Genomic DNA, 22,936 nt, shown 5'->3' on the forward strand with positions numbered 1-22,936 from the left:
ACAAATAAGTGAATGTTGGAAATTCTGCTCCTGATTGTATTTTTGTCTCCAACATCCCTAGTTGTCCCCCAGCATCAGGGGCCAGCATCATTAGGCACTTGCTGAGGGTCACACGCTTCTTGTTGTTGTTTAGTCGTGTCCGACTCTTCGTGACCCCATGGACCAGAGCACGCCAGGCACTTCTGTCTTCCACTGCCTCCCGCAGTTTGGTCAAACTCATGCTGGTAGCTTCAAGAACACTGTCCAACCATCTCGTCCTCTGTCGTCCCCTTCTCCTTGTGTCCTTCATCTTTTCCAACATCAGGGTCTTTTCCAGGGAGTCTTATCTTCTCATGAGGTGGCCAAAGTACTGGAGTCCCAGCTTCATGATCTGTCCTTCCAGTGAGCACCCAGGGCTGATTTCCTTCAGAATGGAGAGGTTTGATCTTCTTGCAGTCCATGGGACTCTCAAGAGTCTCCTCCAACACCATAATTCAAAAGCATCAATTCTTTGGCGATCAGCCTTCTTTATGGTCCAGCTCTCACTTCCATACATCACTACTGGGAAAACACACTACTGGGTCACACGCTAGTAGGGGCCCATTGCCAATCCCTGGAGCCTCTTGCCCCAGCTTCTCCTCCTTGCCTCCTCACCTGTCCTCTCTGGCCAAGAAAGCTGAGCAGCAAGGAAAAGGAACAGAGACTTCCACATGCCTGAAAGTAAGTCCCCACATTTAATTATTATTTGGAGGCTTTATTTGTCAATGGATTCCCTTCCTTTCCCCTTCACTTATACAAAAAACAATCTTTGATTGTTGCAGGACCTGAACTTTGGAACTCCCAGCTTATTGACATCAGGCACGCAACTTCACTGTGTCCTTTTCAGTGCCTGATTAAAGCAGTTTTATTTTAGCTACTAATATGATCTCCACCATGTTTTGGATATTTTAAAGTTTTTAAATGCTTTATTTAAATTGCTTCAATATTATTATTTTTTTAGGAACAAAGCAGCATATATGTTTTGTTAAATGCACAAAATAAATAAAAGATACTGCTATTCTGAACAGTTTAAAGACCACAAAGAAGTCTTTGGTTAAACAGTTTACTAAAGAATTTCAACTGGCTCTCCATTGAGATGAATGGCAAGATTCAGTGGGAACAGGAAGAGATCCAAATCATTCTAAAATATTAATGATGGAATATAATTAATCTCTTGCTATAGTTCTACAGCGCATCGTCAGGGCACATTATGCAATAAGACAAAGACTTTGTTTCCTTTCCCTCTCTCTTTCTTCCCTGCTCCATAGGTTGCAGGGAGTGATCTATGCCAAATCTGCCAAATTAAACCCTATTATCGCCTCTGATGACTACCAATTAAGTCTCTGGGAGTGTATAGCATTTTTTATATTTGAAGCCAAGAACACAAACAATGCTGTAGCTTATTTCAGAACAATGCCATTACCCCATGGCAAGACAATAATACAGGACTGCGAACTTGAAGCAAGTTCTATCTTGGCAGAGGGTTGTGCAGTTTATGGGCAATGTAGATATTTTCATTAATTTGTACACTCCCCCCCATCCCTGTGAACAATCATTTTATTATTTCCCCATTGATGGAGGATTATAGTCTTTCTATGGGATATAGCAATAATAACATGAACGGCTTGCATTTTAGGATTGAATTTCCATTGTTTTTAGAGTTTCTGTGCTGGCTACCAGCTTGTCCATGGACATACAAGGTTGGCCTCAAACAAATCTCTCTCTCTCTCTCTCTGCATTGATTTCCCACCTGTAAAGTAGTTCAAGAGCCACTTTGTAAGGTTGGTGGAGAGAAAACAATTTTTAAACATACTACATAGAAAAGGTTCAAAGGTTGTAGACCTTCAGACGTTTACCTGGGACTGAATCCCATTGAACTTGGCGAATTGTACATAATGGCAAACATGTGCTACATAAACAACTCAACAGTAGAAAAAAAATCTGCTTGTACAAGGATGTGCCCTTGTACAAATAACTCCACTTCCCTCCATATGGTATCAAGGTGATATATACATGTGTGTGCATACATGCTTCTGTCCCTCTTGCTGCTAGCTCCTATAGCAGCCTGGAGAACATACCCTGGAGAAGCCCACAAGGACTGGGCAAGGGAAATAGTCTTCTATTCCTATTGTCCCCTCCCAACACTTAGCATTTAGTGGCCTTTGTAGATTCCATATAGCCATAATGGTTAATAGCAACTGATGGACCTTTCATTCTTGAACTTGTCTAATCCCTCTTCAAATCCATCTATACTACTTTGGATTATTTTACTGGATGCATAGTTTTGCACGAGGCAAGATACCTTGCCTATTGTCCTTCCCCTGTTCCCCATGACAACTATTTCCAGACTTCTGTACCTGCCACCCACAAACCTCAGTCTCTACCCTCTTCCCTCTTCTCCACTCCTTGCAAACATAGCCAAATTATTAGAAAAACCTGGACCCTAATAGCAAAATTGCAAAGGAAAAAAAAGAGCAAGGCACATTTGGAAAACAACCTATTCATTTATTCTGGATCATAACTAGCAGTAGCTCAAAGAATTTACATCCCCTTTGAAGGGGGAAAAGTTTATTCAGAATTCGCTTATAGAAATTGCTCCTTCCTTGGAGTTGTGCTGTCTTAGCTAGATGGCACTGCTTTACCGTAATGAGGAACATGAGCTTGTGGACATTCCTTTAAATCCATTGCCCTTTGGAGTCGGAACTGTATATTGTGTTTACAGGGTGAGAAGCCTCCATTCAAATGTGAGAGCATATTCAAGCCTCTTTGCCATCAGCAGATGATCCTACAACAGTTACTAGGACCATGTGTGACAGGAACAGCGGCCAGCTCAAAAATCGCATGTCAGATTTCGCAGAAAGGAAGCTCTAGATTGAAGAGATTTATGCATGTTCCTGGGAATACTGGTAGGCAATGCCCACAAGAAATGTTCCCTAGGCTTTTCACAGGAACTATGTGCCACTCCTGAGACTTAAAGGAAAGCAACCTTGCAAACATGGGGTCTTCTCCTTTGCTCATATAAAAACAAAAGGACCAGGCTATTAGGGAAATGAAAACTTGGGTAACTTGGGAAGCAGAACTGGAGAAGATATCCTATTGTTTGAGGCTAAAGTACAAAACTCTTAAGGTGAGAGGTGTTGGACATTACTTGTACGAAGGAAAATCTGCAACAGAAATACAATCTATGGAAATTCTCAAAGAACTGCAGGCTAAGGCTCACAAATAGTTAGGCTAACTCTGCACTCCTTCCCCCAATGCTGTACAAGTTGTGATAAAGAGAATTCATGTTCCAGGAATACCCAGAATAGTCTGGCTTTCTTCATGTGAACACTTCGAGAGTTACACATTGCGTTTCTTGCTGGAGATGAGTGAAAAAAGCTGACTTAGAATTCCTTTTCCAAGAGATGTCAGGTAGCCAACATACTAGATATTTTGTAGAAAACAGCTAAGTCCTGACTATTCTCTGCCAAGCTTACCAAAACCGGCTTGTTCTTTAGCGTTAAGTTGTTACAGAAGAAAATGACTGCATGGAATCAGAACATGGGCTCCCTGGCATGAGGCCATTCTGCAGGGTGACAATACATAGCTACAAAGCGATTACATCTATTTTTAGGCATTGTGCAGCATGTTACAGTGGCAAACAATAGAAAAGGAACTAAGGGGGCAAACAGGAGTGAAAATAGATCGGCGCTTGCTGTAAAATTCTCTCCTACAACTTTGTCTCAGTTTGTGAGATTTGTAAGTGAATGTGTGTATACATTCAATTTACTTGTTGCTCTGAATATGGAAGTGTAATGGCAGGAAGGGAATAAGATGATCTAGCTGATTTGGTGTGTTACACCAAGTATTTTAATGTGGCCACATGAAATGTTGGCAATCCTGACCTCACTGAGAACTGGGGCTGCCAGTGCTTTATGGGGCCTCATGCAAATCCCTGAGTCCTCCCAGATAGCCATCCCTTGCAGGGGTCTCCATCACTTTCCTCCACACCTGTCAATAAAAGGTGGCTTCAAGATCCGACAGGCTGCCTGCCACTCACAGCTGAATTCATAGGAACCCAGGAAGCTGCCTTGTACTGAGCCCATGAGTTCATTTCATTCAGTATTGTCTACACTGAGTGGCTCCTGCTCTCCTGGCTTCAGGAAAGAGCTTCTGCTGGTGGGACACCAGGGACCAAACTCAGAACCTTTTGCATTGAAACATGTACTCTGTCACTGAGCTACATCACTTTCCCAGTTCCTCACCTGCCTTCCTCTCTCACCTGTTTCCTGACCCTTTCTTGCTTCTTTGGCTGGGAAGGAGCTCCAAATTCTAGAGGAACTCCAGCAAGGGAAAGTACCCCTCAACTGCTACTTGTAGCATTTATTATTGATTGCACCTCATTCTGTCTCTGAAGAGCTTAGGGTAGCACACACAAGGTATTTCCTGACCCAGCAAAACCGAGTTCCCAAAGTATGAAGGAAACAAACATTAAAAAACCCTTTGTGGACGATCAATTGCGGCATACTATTGTGTGTGAACCACAACCTACTTCATCGGATGCATAAATTGCTATCCTCAGTTATCGGATGAGTGCATGCATGTGAGAATACCTATATGACCAAATGAATTAACATAGCCTTAGTAATAAAATTGCCATTCAAGTGTAGCATCTTGCCCCACACAAATTTCTCCCAGTGCAACAACATGTCACCACCAACTAAGGAATCTTTTGCAGTGGTGCGGAGACTGTCAGTTTGCATATCATAGTACAGAAAGTATTGATCTGATGTGTAGAGATCTTTCCTATTCTAATTAATCCAAGAAGATTATGGAAGCTTGTCTGTGTGAAAGAAACAAGCAGAAGGTTCATGATGTTTGGGTTATTCCTTCAGAGAAGCTGAGTACAGCTGGTTCTGTTATCTTTTTCTGTCAAGGTCTTGCTGACTATAATAGTAAGGCCAGAAGCACCTGAGTTTCACTCTCTGTCTCTCTTTCTGTCCGGTGTAGTGTTCTGTATCTCAACAGCTTAGTGTTAAGGTTTTAGTCTTATTATAAGTTATTGCAAGTTTAAGTTAAGTCTGCTGCAACTGGATTTGTTATGGGCAGTGCCAATCCTGAATGTATTGGATTTGTGACCGTTATGCTCATTTGTCTTCAGTAGCAGTAAAACTCTGCTTTATGAAATATAATTGCCTCTGGTCTTTTTTTTGAGGGGGGGTTCTAAGTTTTTACTCTGCTAATTGCTCTCTGCTCTGCATCAATATGAGTAGAGTTCATGAGATAGACTAAAGTGACCATGTGTCCTACTTAACAGAGGACAGTCCTCTGTTTGAACGGCTGTCTGGTTTAAAGGTAAAGAACTGTAAGGAGGGAGAGTTGTGGAGGGGAAATGGTGGCTTGATGTTTTCCATCAATTTAGCAGCAACCTCGACAGCAGACTCAGCAGGCCCACAGATCACCTCATCATCTCACTCTTCTCCACTATGGCGAGATGCACCGTACTTCCATTTAAATGACGATTTAAAATTATTTCCAATTCTGCATCTACACATATAAATTTAGCATATGCAGATTTTATGCAAACCACTGCCCTCTTTTGCATTCTTTTTCGTTGAAGCATAAGCGCCCATCCTTGAGGAGAGAAACCCTGGGACTGTGGCTAAGGTCTCTGCCCCTTAACCATGATCTGCAGCCCAAGTCTGTCCTATGTTTACAGATCATGCTTAAGGGGAAGAGATTTGAATGATGATTCCAGCTTTGAACAACATGCTGAGCCAAACCTTTGGCACACTGTGCTAAAAGGACCAGGGAGGAGCATGTTTGCACGGTCCCAATAAGCCATAGCTTGATTTATCACGAGGTGCTTACCAGGCCGGTATTTGTATGAAAGTGGACTGAAGCGGCTCATGAGCCTTAGCACCAATTATTTGTGTTGCCCACTGAATAAATAAATATACAAATCATGCTCCTGCCAAATAAATGCAACCTCATAGCTTTGCAGTGTGCTCAATAACACACATTCCTAAGAGAAAATGTAGGTTTAGAATGAGACTCACAGTTCTGATGACTTTTGGTCATATTCTCAGAGTCCAGTGCATGGTAGAATTCATAGGCAGAACGGCCCAGCAGCTCCTCAGGATGGTATCCAACTAATTCAGTGATCCTTCAGGAAACAAGCAAACCAACATTTTCATTAGATATTTGGTTTCGAACATTTTTCATTTAGTAGCGTGCCTTCCCAAATTAAGGAAAATCTGAGCTTGTAAGTTTTTATTGGTATTGCCCTGAAAAAGTGTACTTCAGCTTCACTGGGGCAAATAAACCTTCTTTCACGCACCTTTGTGATTTCATCTTTCTCTCCCTTTTACGCCCTGATTTAGCATAGGGTAGCTTCTTACATTCCTACTGAGTGGTGCATTTGGCTGCAACAAGATAGCTTTAAAAGTAGTCGTTTTGGCAATTGCTGCTCTAAAACATAGCATTAAGAACATATCAGAGCAGCATCTTCTGCTGTAGAGTTTTCTCTCACTGCATCAGAGGCAAATCCACAAATGTGGACATATCTAGATGGGATTTCTACCTAGGCTGAGCATCTAATACCTGGTCCACTCCCCCCCTCCACTTTCTTGTTTTGCTGGATTTGCAGGTGCTTCTACATTTGTCTAAGCATATTTGTTCAAGGTTTTAATGTAACTACCTCTACTAGAGTACACAGTTTCAGTTAAGTCCCCGTTAACTATTGCACTAAAATAAACAAACATGCATACTGATTGCCAGATGACTGCAGCATCAAGTGCTGACCTGTGTGTGTGAATGAGCCATCACCATACGCCACGAGACATAACTTTTATGCCTTCCCCATAGATCCTGATATCAGGTTTTGAATAATACAAACACATGCAGGCATAAAATGGCCAAAATTCTACTACACGTTTTGTATAAGATAGATGCTTCTCAGTAGAGTTTAATAATCATTTGTCAATATTTACAAGCTGAGCTTAGCAGCAGGAACACAAAATGCCCGAAGCGCCAGAGCAGTGCCACACAATGACGACAACAGTGTGTAGCTTTGTATTTGATCAGCAAATGATATTTCCAATTCCAAGCAGTTCCTTGCTAGCAAATCAGGCCTTAAGATCCAGAGTGAAGGAGAGTCACAGGTAAGGAATCAGGAATCCTTGTTTAGAGAGCTAACCTGCTGAGGTTAGCCCTGGTACCATTTGACACCTGCATCATTCTAAACCATGGTTAGCTTTAACCAGAGTTTGCAAACTTTGGCAATCCTGCTATGCTAGCATTTTGCACACACATGATGAAACAGCAGAGTGAGCTTGAAAAAGATAAGGAAGAGAGGAATTTGCAAACAAGGGTGAAAGGAACACATAGTTCACAGAACGGTTGTAAATTTTTAACCATGGTTAAGACACCAGGAAATGTTGTGTCTCTACTGTGCTATTCGCAACCCATGATTCTGACTGATTTCTGTTGATAGAGCAGATTGGAATGGAGCGGAGAGGGAACCAATTAACTTTTGACTCTTGCTCCTCTTTGGACTTCCATCATTTCTTTAGTTTTGACTCTCTAAATTGGAATTTATAGTTAGGGGTTAGCTCATTGCTTTTGGTATTTCCGTTACTAAAGCGGATATTAAACAAACAAATGCTAGGCAATACGTTAAATGATGGCTTTCCCCCAGCTGCTGTACTTATGCAATAATGTTTCATAGCATAAATTCGGCAAAGATTTTCACACAGTGACTCCATTCCATGCGTCACCAATGTACAAACAAGTACCAGGTTACAAATAAATGCCACTGTGAGGATTTGGCTTCGAAAACTTCAGTTGTGTACAGAGGTAATTAGATTAAAGACCCTATTGTAGCATGTATACTGTATCAGAATGATTGATGTACATTACTATTAAAATTTTTTAAAAAACCTTTTGCTCCTCCTCCACTTTTCAGGATGTCCTTGCTATATTTTGTACAGTTTTTGTTGTTGTTTCATTTTCACATTTTGTATAGTTTTGATCCTATCTAAGCCAAGAGTCCATACACTAGCTATCTGTAGAACGAAACTGGAGGACGTATTTAAGAACAACGGCAGAATGAAAAGGCTACACCATGCCCCCCACCTTCTGAACTACTTTGCTCCCAGTTGACGTTAACCTTACAAAGCCAGGAAATACAACCTCAGAACAAGCACACAGCCTCGTCTGCCTGCAAGCACGTAATTGCCATTATCACTAATGATGGTAACACTGTATTCTCACAAGGATCCTGACTTCTGCGAAGGCTCTTCTACCCCACACACATTTTTCGGAGGGTGTTGTTGTTTTTTTAAAGGACACGGAGCACGCTGGAACTTGCGTCAGCAAAAAGAGAAAGAAATCAGACTCCCATCTGTCACAAGAGCCCCCAAATGCGTTGTAAAGCATTACATTATCTGAGAGCACATCTTGGGGGTTAACATCTGTGATGATGGAAGACCGAAACAGAACACAGATCTCCTTCTCCAGCTTAAACTAGGAGGGCAGCACCACAGCTCAGTGGTGGAGAATAAGCTTTGCATGTAGAAGTTCCCAGGTCCAATCCTTGGGTCTCTCCATGCAAGGCTGAGAGAGTCTCCTGTTTGAAACCGCAGAGTGTGTGTAAGCCAACATTCCCAAGCCAGGTGTTCTCAAGATATTTAGGACCTCGACTCCCATCATCCCTGAGCCTTGGCCATGTTGGCTTGAGCTTATGGGAGCTGGAGTCCAGAACTTCTGGAGGGTACCAGGTTTAGGAAAGGTGGTGTAGGCAACATTGAGCTAGATGGATCTAGCTCAGCACAAGCCTGGAGGAAGTTCCAAACCCTGTCTTCATTAACTGCTTTTGTCCCACAATCTAGGGGAGGGATAGTAGCTCTGGTGGGGGACCCGTTGTGTTCCTTCTGGGCCTTGCTCAGCTCTCACCTGTGGCCCCTAGAAGCTGTCAGCATGCAACAGTGGCCACACCTCAGGGAACGGCCTCAACTGGCTGGCTAAACCAGGGGAAGGTGACTGGTGGGTCTTGAGGAATTTCCCTCATCCGAAGCAGCAGGGGAAAAACCCCCACATTGGCAGGAATGAAAATATTTTTTTCTATTTATTTAAACGATTTAGTTAAGCAGCTTATAGGCACAGACTTTTTCTTTGGATAAATACAATGGTATTTGGAATGAGTTCACACATAATATATTTGGTTACTGACAATTATATCGGAATTAGGATAATAATAAATACTGTACATTAATGAATAGTGATGTAACAGTATTTTTTTCTTTTCTTTTTCCATTCTCACTTTCTCCCCCCCCACTATCTTTTTATAAATGAAATTCTCTTAATAAAATAATAAATGATTTATATAACACTTAGCTACAATCGTCTCTAAGTAAAAAGTGGTTAGAGCTATAAAATCAGTCTGCATCAAGGGTGTACTACATCAGTAAACCCATTCTAGAATGACTAGAATAGTAGTTGCTGATGATGTACTAACCAAGCAATAGGTGGCTAGGATAACTGCATCCTAAATACTGGAATACCTGCACCGATTTTGAGCTTTTGAGCAGGAAAGTGTCAAGACGGAATGCTGAACTGCCTTCATTTTTCTCTGCAACTTAAATACAACATTAAGCACTTACTACTGACTGTCCCTGCCATGCCAAACCAGTGCGTTTTTAATCCATTACTTTTCTTTCAATCTGTGCTTTACTTCCTCAATGCAACATCAACCTCGAAAAGTTCACACCCCAGAATTACCTCTTGCGGTACATGTGTCCTGCGAAAATGTCATGTTCAGCTGGATCAGATGTAATCTTGGATTACAAAGTCTCATGCATTAGGGAAAGAGGTGTTCTGTTGCCTTTTCACTGAGGCCTACTAAGAGGTAGGCACGCAGCGCTGCAAACAGCTATTTAGATGCTAAATGTCAAGGGAACAGTGTTTATTCTCTTAAAACAGCAGGTAATGAGGAAAGCAGGGAAATTCTAAACCTGACCTATACGAGATTGAAATATTATCCAGGGATTAAGGTTTTTAAAACAGCTACTTTTGAAAACTGGATAAACCATCCATATGCCGATAAGCTTTTAGCAGAACTACCTTAATAACACACATGACCCTGCCAATTTTTGTAAAGCGAAATATGCATTTGAAACCTGTATTCATGAAATGAGTTTTATTTTCGGCTTTCTGAGCTGCCGGCAACAGTCTGCAGAAGGCGCCTCATGGGTAGCTATCCTGCTTGCTTCCAAACCTGTAGTACGTTCAGAATCAGGGTTTTTCCAAAAAAGCAAAAGCAACCTTAAATGCACGCAGACTGCCGGCATGGAAATTGCATTAGCCAATTGCAGATGGTACCAAGCACCAGATGCGATGCTAAATGGCCAGCCAGTATCATGTCACTCCCTTTGCCCAAGTCCCTTTCAAGTGGCACACGTGTCAGGCATAGATAAGACCAGAAATTATGTATTGAGGTCCATATGTTCTTAGCATTGCAGCACGTTAGACAGTTTGTCCAGAAGTCTCTCTGTTTATATTTGGTTTTGCAATGGAACTATACATTGCAGTAAACATGGGACTGCCATCAAAAATGGCAGCTCGTCATCAGGTTCACCCCCTCTTTCCATATACCTTTAAAATGTACATGTGTGCAGCATCACCTAACTCTGCCTAACTGTATCCTAAATATGGGCTGCCTAGTCTAGGAACAAGCGAGCCTGTCAAATCTGGAGAACAGCATTGCAAAATTCGGAGATGTGTGAATTTCAAAGAATGACTATACTTCGGTTTGTGTACAGTGGTGCCCTGCAAGACGAATGCCTCGCAAGACGAAAAACTCACTAGACGAAAGGGTTTTTCGGTTTTGCGTTGCTTCGCTAGATGAATTTCCCTATGGGCTTGCTTCGCAAGACGGAAACGTCTTGCGCTTTTTTTTAAAAGCCGCTTGAAGAGGCACAGTTTCGACGGACCGTGCTTCGCAAGACGAAAAACATCGCAAGACGAAAAGACTCGCGGAACGAATTATTTTCGTCTTGCGATGCACCAATGTATTGTTCCGGAAAGTGAGCATTAAGTAGGTTCTCCTTTAAATGTGGACAGAATCAAATTTACTTATTTGTTTTATGTTTTTCATAAAATTTATGCCACCGTTTGGTTGTAAAAAAACCCTTAAAGTGGTTTACGGAAGGATAAAACAAGAAAAATCAAAGAAAAATTCACAACCCTGCTTTAAGACATGCGAAAGTTAAAATGCGAAAGTAGATTAAAAGTACCTCTTTTAATCTAGGCTTATTTCATCAAGAATGTTTTTAGCAGGTGCTGAAAAGAATACAGTTATGACACCTGTTTGGTTTCAATCAGCAGGGAGTTCCAAAGACGCTGCAACACTAAATGATCAGATTTTTACAATTGCAAAATGGGTATTACGTGGCACCTGTAGCTGTGACAATTCCACTGATCCAAATGGTCAAGTGTGCACAAGTGGGAATTTCTCTGCCACCCCAATGTAGTCTAATAGCTCACCTCTTGCAGAAGTTGAAAGATTTGGTGCAGCACAGGACGGGGAATATTTATCTCTGAGACTGAGGATAGTGGATGCCATACTTTATGCAATATAGTCGTACCTTGAATGCCTTGCGAGTCGAACGTTTTGGCTCCCGAACGTTGCAAACCCAGAAGTGAGTGTTCCGGTTTGCGAACATTCTTTGGAACCCAAATGTCCGACGCAGCTTCCGATTGGCTGCAGGAGCTTCCTGCAGCCAATCAGAAGCTGTGCCTTGGTTTCTGAACATTTTGGAAGTCGAACGGACCTCCGGAACAGATTCCATTCGACTTCCGAGGTTCCACTGTACTGGGCTATATGGCTTAGCTAAGGATAAAGCCACTGATATGTCCCTACAAAAGAAACCTTCTCCACAACCAAAACACTGGTTTAAAGCTCGCTCTCACACAATACCTGACATATCCAGTTCCAGGGCCTGCATAAGACATTTTGTCGCATGAGGCCAAAGCCAGTTCTTCAACCTTCCCCATACCACATAAAGAAACAAATTGGACCTACAGTTCAAGCAGACAGCATCTTCTGCTGCGTCTGATGCAGGGATGTCTGAAAATTTCAGTGGAAATGGAAAAGGAAGTGGAAATGGCTGCACTTTGTGTGTTCACCTGTGGCCAGGAATGGAATTACCAGAAATTAGCAGCTGCTGGAAACCACAGGGAGGAAGAGCGCTCTTGTCCTCAGGTCCCACTTCTGGGTTTCCCACAGGTATCCAGTTGGCCACTGTGAGAACAGGATATTGGACTAGATGGGCGTGATCCAGCCAGGGGTCTTCTTATGTTCTTATGGAAATTGATCATGCAAATATGATTGGCATTTGTTCACATCGCTGTTGTGTTTTTTTTTAAAAAAGTTCACAAGTGATGTGCAATTAATGACCTTTTTTACATTGTTTTGCATAGATAGTTGTGTAAGATATGTGCAAGTTCAGCTTGCGTTCAGTAGCAGGCAGCGAGATGAATAATGAAGTATTTGGTGGAAACGGAACTGCAGTGGAAGGGAAACGGTCTGATTGTGACAAACGCAGGCCAGAATGGAAACCACTGCTTTCTTACATCCCTGAGGACAGCAGGCTAGTTTATGGCATGCAGGTCAGGCCCCCAAGGCACACACACAATTCTCCCAACATCTTGCTGATGCCCCATACCATCTGTTGCTGGAGATGACTTCCTCACTCTCCTTAATGGTATCCTTGTCCCGTTAAATTATAAAAAAGTAACAGAATTGAACCCACACTTAAGCTTATTTCCATCTCACAAACACAAATGCTTCCAGTAGCTCTCACTTCCATGGTGAGAAATGTCTGGGTTTTTGCCAACAGAACCAGGAACTGTGTATTTTGAGTATCACTCTTTGCCTTTTTGGGGGCGAAATCCCCTTAAAAAAAGCCCAACAACTTCTTGAAATACGGCAACCCTGCATCGCAGGTTAAGGGGAAGGATTATTTCTGCTTTGAGGAGGAAGCACTGGTCAGCTGCAGAGTTCATTAATCTAGACGGATTTATTAATTGTATTTGCAGCAGAAGCAGTTTTAGCGCTGTGTTTGAAAATGGAGCATCCTACCTTACAGGAAAGCAAGTGGAAAAACCTGAGCGTTGCACAATGGCAACGAAAGCATATTTCCCAGCACTGCCTGACAAACCACGAGGCTTTGGGGACAAATACCCATTGCTGACGTTGTTTAATAAAGGGACTTTGAGGATTTTGCATCACTCCCTGTTCTTCGTCACCTCTTCCTGATCTGGGAGTGCCTGCCAGGGCATTTCCGCAGGAGGAAAACACTTATCTGGCTGGCCCATATCCTTTCTCCTCTTGGTGCCCATTCAGATTGGGCGGGCTGCTCTTTTCACCTCTTGAGGCCAGGCTGCAACCCTAAACAAGCTTACCAGAACTGCCCTGCTGGATTTAGGGGGTTCTGCTTCAGTTTAGGATGAAGGCTTGTTTGCCCCCTCGCATTTCCTCTGAAGAGCCTGTGGCAGTGCAAACAGGGACCTCCCATTTTATCCTCGGCGGCCTCGGCCCAGTATACCTGAAGGAGCGTCTCCACCCCCATCGTTCTACCTGGACACTGAGGTCCAGCGCCGAGGGCCTTCTGGTAGTTCCCTCACTGTGAGAAGCCAAGTTACAGGGAACCAGGCAGAGGGCCTTCTTGGTAGTGGCACCTGCCCTGTGGAACGCCCTCGCACCAGATGTCAAAAAGAACAACTACCAGACTTTTAGAGAACATCTGAAGGCAGCCCTGTTTAGGGAAGCTTTTAACGTTTGATGCATAACTGTATTTTAATATTCTGTTGGAAGCTGCCCAGAGTGGCTGGGGAAGCCCAGCCAGATGGGCGGGGGATAAATAAATTAAAGGTTCAGAAAAAGGGGGACCCCCCAAAAAATCAAGTGTATGGAGCAACTCCCCTGAGCAGGAAAGGCTGCAACGTTTGGGACTTTGGGGTTTAGAGGAACGGCAAGTCAGAGATGCCATGACAGCTGTTCATAAAATTAGTAAAACGATGAAACTTGTTCCCACAGGAGGCAGTGATGTCCCCCAACTTGGATGGCAAGGAGATTAGACAAATCCCATGCACAAGAGAGCTATTGATGGCTACTAGCCCAAGTGGCTATGTTCTGCTTCTGCAGTCAGAGGCAGAAAAGCTTCTGAATACCAGTTGCTGGAAGCCACAGCAGGGGAGTGGGCTCCTGTGTTCGAATCCTGATCATAGAATCATAGAATCATAGAATCATAGAGTTGGAAGAGACCACAAGGGCCATCGAGTCCAACCCCCTGCCAAGCAGGAAACACCATCAGAGCACTCCTGACATATGGTTGTCAAGCCTCTGCTTAAAGACCTCCAAAGAAAGAGACTCCACCACACTCCTTGGCAGCAAATTCCACTGTCGAACAGCTCTTACTGTCAGGTTTTAGGATGGATTTACTGATCTTACTGATGTTGGTTTCCCACAGGCATCTGGGTGGCCACTGTGGGAACAGGATGCTGGAGGAGATGGGCCCCTGGCCCAACGCAGCAGCCTCTTCTTATCATAGAATTGTATAATTCAAGAAGACCACAAAGGTCTCCTAGCCCCCTGCAATGCAGGAATCTTTTGTGCAACATGGGGCCTGAAACCCACAACCCTGTGATGAAGTCTCACGCTCTACCAACTGAGCTTCTTATGCTAACTAAGGTTGAGATATACCCAAAGGACCGCCTCTTTCCCTATGAACCTACCCAGACCCTGAGATCATCTTCTGAGGCCCTTCTTTGTGTGTCTCCTCCTTGAGGGTTCGGAGGGTGGGACCACGAGAACGGGGCCTTCTCTGCAGTGGCCCCTCGTCTGTGAAATGCTCTCCCCAGGGAGGTTCGTCAGGCCTTTGGTTGATCTGATTTATATCCTATGCCCTTTAAAAAAAATTTTTTTGGGGGGGGCTATTGGGTTGTTTTTTATTTTTATTAGGTATTTTGCGGTTTTATATCTTGATTTTATTCTGTGAACCGCCCTGAGACCTCCAGGTATAGGGCGGTATATAAATTCTAATAATCATAATCATACTCATAATAATACACTCATACCTCGGGTTAAATATGCTTCAGGTTGAGCGTTTTCAGGTTACGCTCCGCAGTGACCCGGAAGTAACGGAATGTGTTAATTCCGGGTTTACCGCTTGCGCATGCGCAGACGCTCAAAATGACGTCACGCGCATGCACAGAAGCGGTGAATCGCAACCCGCAAACGCGCAGACGTGCGTTCTACTCAGGATGTGAACGGGGCTCCGGAACGGATCCTGTTCGTCATCCAGAGATGACGATGTCCAACACCACCCAGGCTACATTCAGACAACCCTTACCTGATAATTTTCCAGATTAATTTAGAATCAGTGCCATTCTGTGACATGCTCATAAGATTAGGACTGCAGCTTCCTTTTACCATATTGTAAGCATCCTCAGGGCCCGCCAGGGCATTTTGCTGCTTGGCTGAGACAAAGCAGTGAATGACTCCCACCACAGACCCCTCTCACTCAAAAGTACACAGCACACAAAGCTAGTTGATTTATTTTGGGACCTGGGGCAGAAAGTCCCACCTGAGAGTCTGTTTCCCTCTGAGGCAGTAAAAAGACAATATGAAATTAAATAACTCTTTGTTGCCCTTTCATGATGTCCCAGATTCGCTGCCTGAACTGGTCACTTCATTCTGTCTAACGGTAGGACAGGCCATGGCCATTCTATTTCTATGAAAAACACTGTGTGTGTGTGTGTTGTGCAGACTTGCATTGCTTTATTCCCACATCCAACACAGATTCAGGGCATATTTTTTAAGCAACGGGATATTTACTATGCCAAATCCTAAATCACATTCTGATCCCCATCACAAGTTGCCTTTGTTTGCCTTAAGAGCATTAGTTTAAATCTTTCTTACAACCGCTCAACTTTCTTTTTTCCTCTCATGGTGGGTTCAGGGCAGTGCTGAATGTTGCCCTCTTTATTTCCAGGCCTCATGAAATATTCTCACGGAAGCTGAACTCCTGCAAATGTTTAACTCAGACAGCACATGAACAGTCCCATTGTCTTTCCTAGGTTGATCTCAAAAAGAATGCTCAAGGGCCCGTGTTGGTTTTTTCGGCCCTGTGTTAAATTATATAAATAAATCCCATGATGCAATAGGAAAGCCTGACCTGGCATTGCTGGGAGTACTGGAATGGCAAGAGAAACAAAAGGATAGCAAGGAAAGGATTAGCGCCAAGACGGATGCTTTAGATCAGGCCTGCTGCAACCTGTGAGCACGGCTTGCTGAATTTTATGCAGTAGCCTACAAAAGCTTTCGACACGTTGAAATGGTTAGTCTTTCAGATGCCACAAGAGACTTCCTTTTGTTTAAAAAAGACTAGAAGTCATTGCCAAGGCAAGTTACAGAATACATGAATTGGCCAGATGCATTTGACTTGGGTATCTCACAACTTGCACAGTCTTGCTTCAGTTCAGCCTTTGCCAATCGGAATCCTTCCACATATTTTGGACCACAATTCCCATCAGCCGCAGGCAGCGCAACCATGTTGGGAGTAGGTAATAAGTCTGTACTGGCTGTGGGTGATGGGAGTTGTAGTCCTAAACGTCTGGAGGGTGCTCAGTTGGAAACAGCTGTTTATTCTCACGGAAACATTGCATAAAACACAGGCTGGACAGAGGAATCGCCTCTACCTTTTAGACTTTTTACCATATCAACTGGTTCAGGTGTATGATCAGGATTCCTAGTTGAGCAGAAGTTGCCCACTTCAGATCTTTCTGCTCAATGCAGGAAGGTCAGGGCAAAGCTTGTAGGATGGAGATATTGGGGCAAAGTGTACCCCCTGTGCCCCCTACCCACATGCCCAAATGGGGCTAATGTGATATTGTTATACAGGGCAGGCACAAACTCTCCAAAAGGGAAGAACAGTGTTGTGCTAAAGCACACCAAGACCAGACAAAAATACTTTTAATTCCCAGCAGCCAGCTTAAAACGTTTAGTAGCTATATCTATACAGAAGTGAGTATATGTTTAAATTCTTTTGCATCGGCCTCCTTTTTTTTTTTTTACTTGCCATGGGTTTTTCTAGTCCTGGTGGTACTGTTCTCCCTATCGAGCCATACGTCTCCTTTGGGGTTTGCCTAAGTAACTGCGTTTTGCTCTGGTGTCTAAGAATATTCTTTAAAGAAGGGTACCTGTGGCGATCACACAGGGCCCCCGGACATTTGACGGTCTATTGATCCCTGTGCCACCACTGTGGTTGCTTTCTTTGTTGCCACCAACCCGTTTCTCTTGGGCACCCACGGAGTCCAGACAGTTGTTAACATTAACAAATAATCAAGTTTATTTTTATAAGCATGAACAAGTTTATGGTTTCAGTTAATTTTTCTTGTCAGTTTCTTAATCTTAGTTTCTTTACTGTCTTATACATTCCTAACAACTTCAAACTGATTATCCCAACTATCTATCTGACTCCACCTCACACTCTCTCTCAACACAACTCGACCAACCCACAGACTTATCCTCCCTCTTCCTTCTCCAACTCCCAACTCTCACTCTAACTCCTCCCCTTGGGTTCCCACTGGCCAATCACTTCACACTTATTTAACCCTTTCCTTATGACCCACCTAGGAGGCAAACGCCACAGTGCCTCTCAATTTATCACGCTGGAGAGGCATTATAAGCAAATAGCTGGTCTTTTTACCTGTCATCGCAGTAGGTGAATTTCATGTCCATGCTGTGACGGCTCAAGAACGTCTTGCTGTCCAGGGGGATGTCAGTATTGGAAGGGTGTTGAATGGGTTCACACATTAATATCAGGCAAGACAAGAGAGGCTCTTTGTAGCCACAGAGAGCATGAGGAGGGCATGTATTATAGACCTTCAGTTGCCCAGTGCAGTGCAAAACCTGAAACATAAGGAAACTATTTGTACTAATACAAGGGTTTTGGTTTTTTTAAAAAAACAAAGCAACTTGAGTAGATTAAATCTTTCCAAAAACATACGTTAAAAAAAAGTACCTTCCATGTGGCCGATTTTAGATTCACAGTTCTGCCCCTGTTGGTAACAGTGCATTTCATTCTCATGAAGAAGTCCCGCTCCATGGTCACCTCTTTATTCTTTTTCCCAAAGCCTGGACCTGAGAAAAATGTGGACAAGATTCTTTTTTTAATGCTTGTTTTGCAGTTTTCGTTGCATGCTCTAGTAACCAGCCAGCAGTTATTTCGGAAGGACCAGAGCAGGAACATTCCCAAAACCGCTGCGATCAACTAGCTACACACTTTGAGGATAAAGTTAATCGATTTTGGGGTGATCTTGGCAGTTCCGGATGAAGTACCTATTGCCAAATCACTGGTGTGGTGTGAGATCAGTTTTAGCTTATGCAGTCAGCTGATGTGAACAAGGTGTTGGCAGCTCTATGTCCAACCACATGCCCTCTGACTCTCTTGGGTTAGTCAGTCTAGCAGAGGGGGTTGACTGGTTGGGTACAGAGCATGGTTAATGCTTCACTGCATGGGAGGCTGGTTCCTGGTGCCTTGAAAGAGACAGTGGTGCTGTCACTCCTAAAGAAACAGTCCCTTGGACTGGAATAACTACCAACCAGTCAAGACTATCTCCCCTTGGGGGAAGGTGATGGGAGACAGCTGCAAGCAATCTTTGATGACACTGATTTCGATCTGTTGGGTTCAGCCTAAGTTGCCCTTGGTTGCTTTGATGAATGACCAGGGCATGAGGAGTGTGACCTTGCTTATTGATCTCTTCGCAGCTTTTGTTACCGTTGACCATGGTACTCTTCTGAACCAGCCTTGTGGAATGAAAATTGGGAGCACTGTGTAGGTTCTGGTCATATCTACAAGACCAAGTCCAGAGAGTAGCCTGCCTAAAATATTTACGTTTAGGCAAGCATATCCAAACACATGTGGGACACAGGTGGTGCTGTGGTCTAAACCACTGAGCCTCTCGGGCTTGCCAATCAGGAGGTTGGTGGTTCGAATCCCCGTGATGGGGTGAGCTCCCGTTGCTTGGTCTCAGCTCCTGCCAACCTAGCAGTTTGAAAGCACCCCAAAAAGTGCAAGTAGATAAATAGGTACCACTCCGGCGGGAAGGTAAACGGCGTTTCTGTGTGCTGCTCTGGTTTCGGTGTTCCGTTGCACCAGAAGCGGCTTAGTCATGCTGGCCACAGGACCCGGAAAAAACTGTCTGTGGAGCATTTGCAACTGGACTTAACTTCTCAGGGGTCCTTTACCTTTTTATCCAAACATAGATGTTGGCATCTTTCATTCCTTCTTACTGTTACCTTTAAATGTTTTTAATTCCCTTTAACTGTTTTCTTTGACAATTTTAACAATCCCTGCAAACAACTTACAGGTACATAAATTTCGCTAAATAAATATGCTAATCCCTGTGTAAAAACTGCCCCTCTTTGTTCTGGGCATGTTGACCATCCAGTCTGGTGAAGCCATCCTCATCAGCACCACTCACTTAATCTGAGAACAGTTTGGTTGGGTTCAGAGAACAATGCGACTCCCATGAGGATTGCAATTTATCACATGATAAGATGCTCATTTCATCACATGATGCAGTGAGGGGGAAGAAAGCTCAGAAACGCAAGAGAGATAAACACTTTGCCCACAGGTTAGCAAATTATTTGATCCACCCTGTTATCTGTTGTTTCGATTACTCTACAATGTTTCTGTGCAGCTGATTGAGAAACCAGGTGATTATCATCTCCCTAGAAGAGTTCTCTGCTTGGCATTGCTGCACTGAAGGTTAACTGGTGACATTCTAAAGCAGCGATGGGAAAATATATGGACTCCTATGTACTTTAAGCAGAGGCTTGACAACCATATGTCAGGAGTGCTCTGATGGTGTTTCCTGCTTGGCAGGGGGTTGGACTCGATGGCCCTTGTGGTCTCTTCCAACTCTATGATTCTATGATTCTATGATTCTACCCCAGCCAACATGGCCAATAGTCATGGATTATCAGAACTGCAGCTAAGCAGTAGATGGAGTGCCACAAACTTCCCATCCCTGTTTTAAGGCAGCCTTTAGCACCTCTGCGCATGCTGGCTGGGCGGAGGTGAGTTGTAATCCAAAACATCTGCAGGGCAGTAGGTGGAGGAAAGCTGTTCAAAGCAATTATTGCTCCATGGACTGTATCCTAAAACACTTCAGCCATTGCTTAGGCCTCAGGATGCGTCTTGGGTGAGATCTGGCACAGACGGTGGATTCAAATGCTCCGACCATCAGCTCTGCTCACTGCAGGAAGAAGCCAACACCTTAATTCCTTCGTTTGTCCAAATTCAGAATCCCCAAGGCTCTATAAAGCAGATCCTCTTGGAAGAGTGAAATGTGTTTCCTGGCACAGCAGCTACCATCTCCTTGTGCTAGGGGGAATTAGGGAGTGACCATAGGAACTCAAATCCCCCTCCTAGTTTCTCCTAGAGTTAATTGCCCTAGTGCCAAATAACAGTTGGCATTAGCTCACACTTTCTAAAAAGAAAATACTTCCCAGGTTGCAATAAATTCCCCAGGAGAAGCAGCCATTGCATTTGGTCTCAAGTCTGGAGGTTCAGACAGGCGAAGTGCTTGGGGAGACACACAAATCTTTCTATTATACATTAATCATAGAATCATAGAGTTGGAAGAGACCACGAGCGCCATCGAGTCCAACCCCCTGCCAAGCAGGAAACACCATCAGAGCACTCCTGACATATGGTTGTCAAGCCTCTGCTTAAAGATCTCCAAAGTAGGAGACTCCACCACATACTCCTTGGCAGCAAATTCCACTGTCAAACAGCTCTTACTGTCAGGAAGTTCTTCCTAATGTTTAGGTGGAATCTTCTTTCTTGTAGTTTGGATCCATTGCTCCGTGTCCGCTTCTCTGGAGCAGCAGAAAACAACCTTTCTCCCTCCTCTATGTGACATCCTTTTATATATTTGAACATGGCTATCATATCACCCCTTAACCTCCTCTTCTCCAGGCTAAACATGCCCAGCTCCCTTAGCCGTTCCTCATAAGGCATCGTTTCCAGGCCTTTGACCATTTTGGTTGCCCTCCTCTGGACACGTTCCAGTTTGTCAGTGTCCTTCTTGAACTGTGGTGCCCAGAACTGGACACAGTACTCCAGGTGAGGTCTGACCAGAGCAGAATACAGTGGCACTATTACTTCCCTTGATCTAGATGCTATACTCCTATTGATGCAGCCCAGAATTGCATTGGCTTTTTTAGCTTTTTTAATTTTTAATAATTTTAGTTAATTACTTTAAAGCCCTCCAAACTTCTCAAGACGACTTATAGCAGAAGAGAGGAGAATTGCTCATATTAAAAACGACTTTAAAAACACGAAACACTAAAAATTATAAAAGAAGATCTACCTCCCCAAATCAAGCCCCCCCCTCTCCAACAACATTAAAATGATCACCACAATCAGCTGGCTGAAATATCACAAAACAGCAAAAAAGAAAATTAACAATAAAATGCCCAGGAGAAGAGGTGTCCTTGCCTGGCACCAAAATATATTATTAAAGGCAAGTCTTCTTGGGGAGACTGCTCCATAAATGATGCACAAAGTACACTGCAATACTGCTGTTGCATTATTATTATTTTTTAAAAAATATTATTTACCATTTTTCAAACTCAGGTTTTCTCGAATTTCCTCATGATCACATGGGTGAGTGAAGTCAAAAATGCTGTGTCCGGTCAGCTCCACCTGTTCGACCATCAAGACAAACAGATTAAAAAATGGGGTGGCGAAAATGAATTTACGCTGGGAACGTATTTTGGATCCCCTTGTTCTGTTCCCAAAATGCACCACAGGACAAGAAACTTTGAGAAGTATTTTAGAGAGATGTTTTAGATAGCGGCTGACTGTTCATTGTAAATTCACACTCTAGCTGTTTTTTGTACTTGTATTATGTATTAAGTATTTATATTTCCTTCCCACTCTGTTCTATGGCCTGATGGTAGTGACAGCAATAATCTTTTATCATTTTATGAGTGATATTTATTTAAAGCATCTGCAAGTCACATTATTATTATTATTATTATTATTATTATTATTATTATTATTATTATTATTATTATCCATAGATAACAAAAAGTTATAAATATTTGTTATACTTTGTCACAATCTTCTTAAGGTTCCGACGACTTCCCACCAACTCCTTATGTCTTTATATGTTCTTTTACTTAGTGCTCTATTTGTCTCAGATTTTGTTGTTAATTATCAGAAATATTGTACTTATACAAATCCAATATATCATAGAAGTTAATTGAAGGCTGCCACAGAGATCATGCTATTACAACAGTCTTTAAGGTACTTTTTATATATACCCCATTTCTTCATAAACGTTTGGTCGGTATGGTCTATCATTTCCCCCCGTTAATTTAGCCAGCTCTGCATATTCCATTAATTTGCCATTCCATCTTTGATGGCATTTTCCCACCCTTCCAGTTTGAAGCTATTAAGATTCTCACAGCCACTGTGGCATGTAAGAATATTTCCCTTGCATTCTTGGGTATTAAAAGCAACCATGGAACTGCAACCTGCTGGGCAAGAGAATAGGCCTATCTGCATATTCCATGTTTCACTTGTGCACATTTAAATCTCCTCTTGGGTCCCTCTGACCTTAACCCTGGCCTCTTCAGGGCTAAACACCCTTGCAGCCACTCTAATCCCAGAATAGCAAAGGCACCACCATTCTCTTCCTTAGAGTACTTGCAGGAAGCTTTTGCTAAGCCACATTTAACAAACTAGCTCTACCAAGTAGAGGAAGAAGCAGAAGTTATATTATACCAGAAACCACCCTGTGATCCTCGGCTGAAGGGCAATATACAAGCTTAATAAATAAGCATCACAGTATCATCCAA

General features: G+C 43.1%; 1 protein-coding gene across 3 annotated transcripts in view; it reads right to left on the reverse strand.

Moving 5' to 3' along the window:
• Positions 1-22,936, reverse strand: part of EPAS1 (endothelial PAS domain protein 1) — a 132,184-nt gene that overhangs the window by 24,903 nt on the left and 84,345 nt on the right. For all 3 annotated transcript variants that reach the window (XM_082217456.1, XM_082217455.1, XM_082217454.1), the window contains 4 exons: positions 21,692-21,776; positions 18,084-18,202; positions 17,769-17,971; positions 6,057-6,163 (listed from right to left, as the gene is read on the reverse strand). In XM_082217456.1, coding sequence (XP_082073582.1) covers positions 6,057-6,163; positions 17,769-17,971; positions 18,084-18,202; positions 21,692-21,776 — 514 coding nt within the window. The remainder of the gene's footprint in view (positions 1-6,056; positions 6,164-17,768; positions 17,972-18,083; positions 18,203-21,691; positions 21,777-22,936) is intronic.

This window comes from Podarcis vaucheri (assembly GCF_965113315.1).
Source record: "Podarcis vaucheri genome assembly, chromosome: 3".
Classification (NCBI taxonomy): domain Eukaryota; kingdom Metazoa; phylum Chordata; class Lepidosauria; order Squamata; family Lacertidae; genus Podarcis; species Podarcis vaucheri.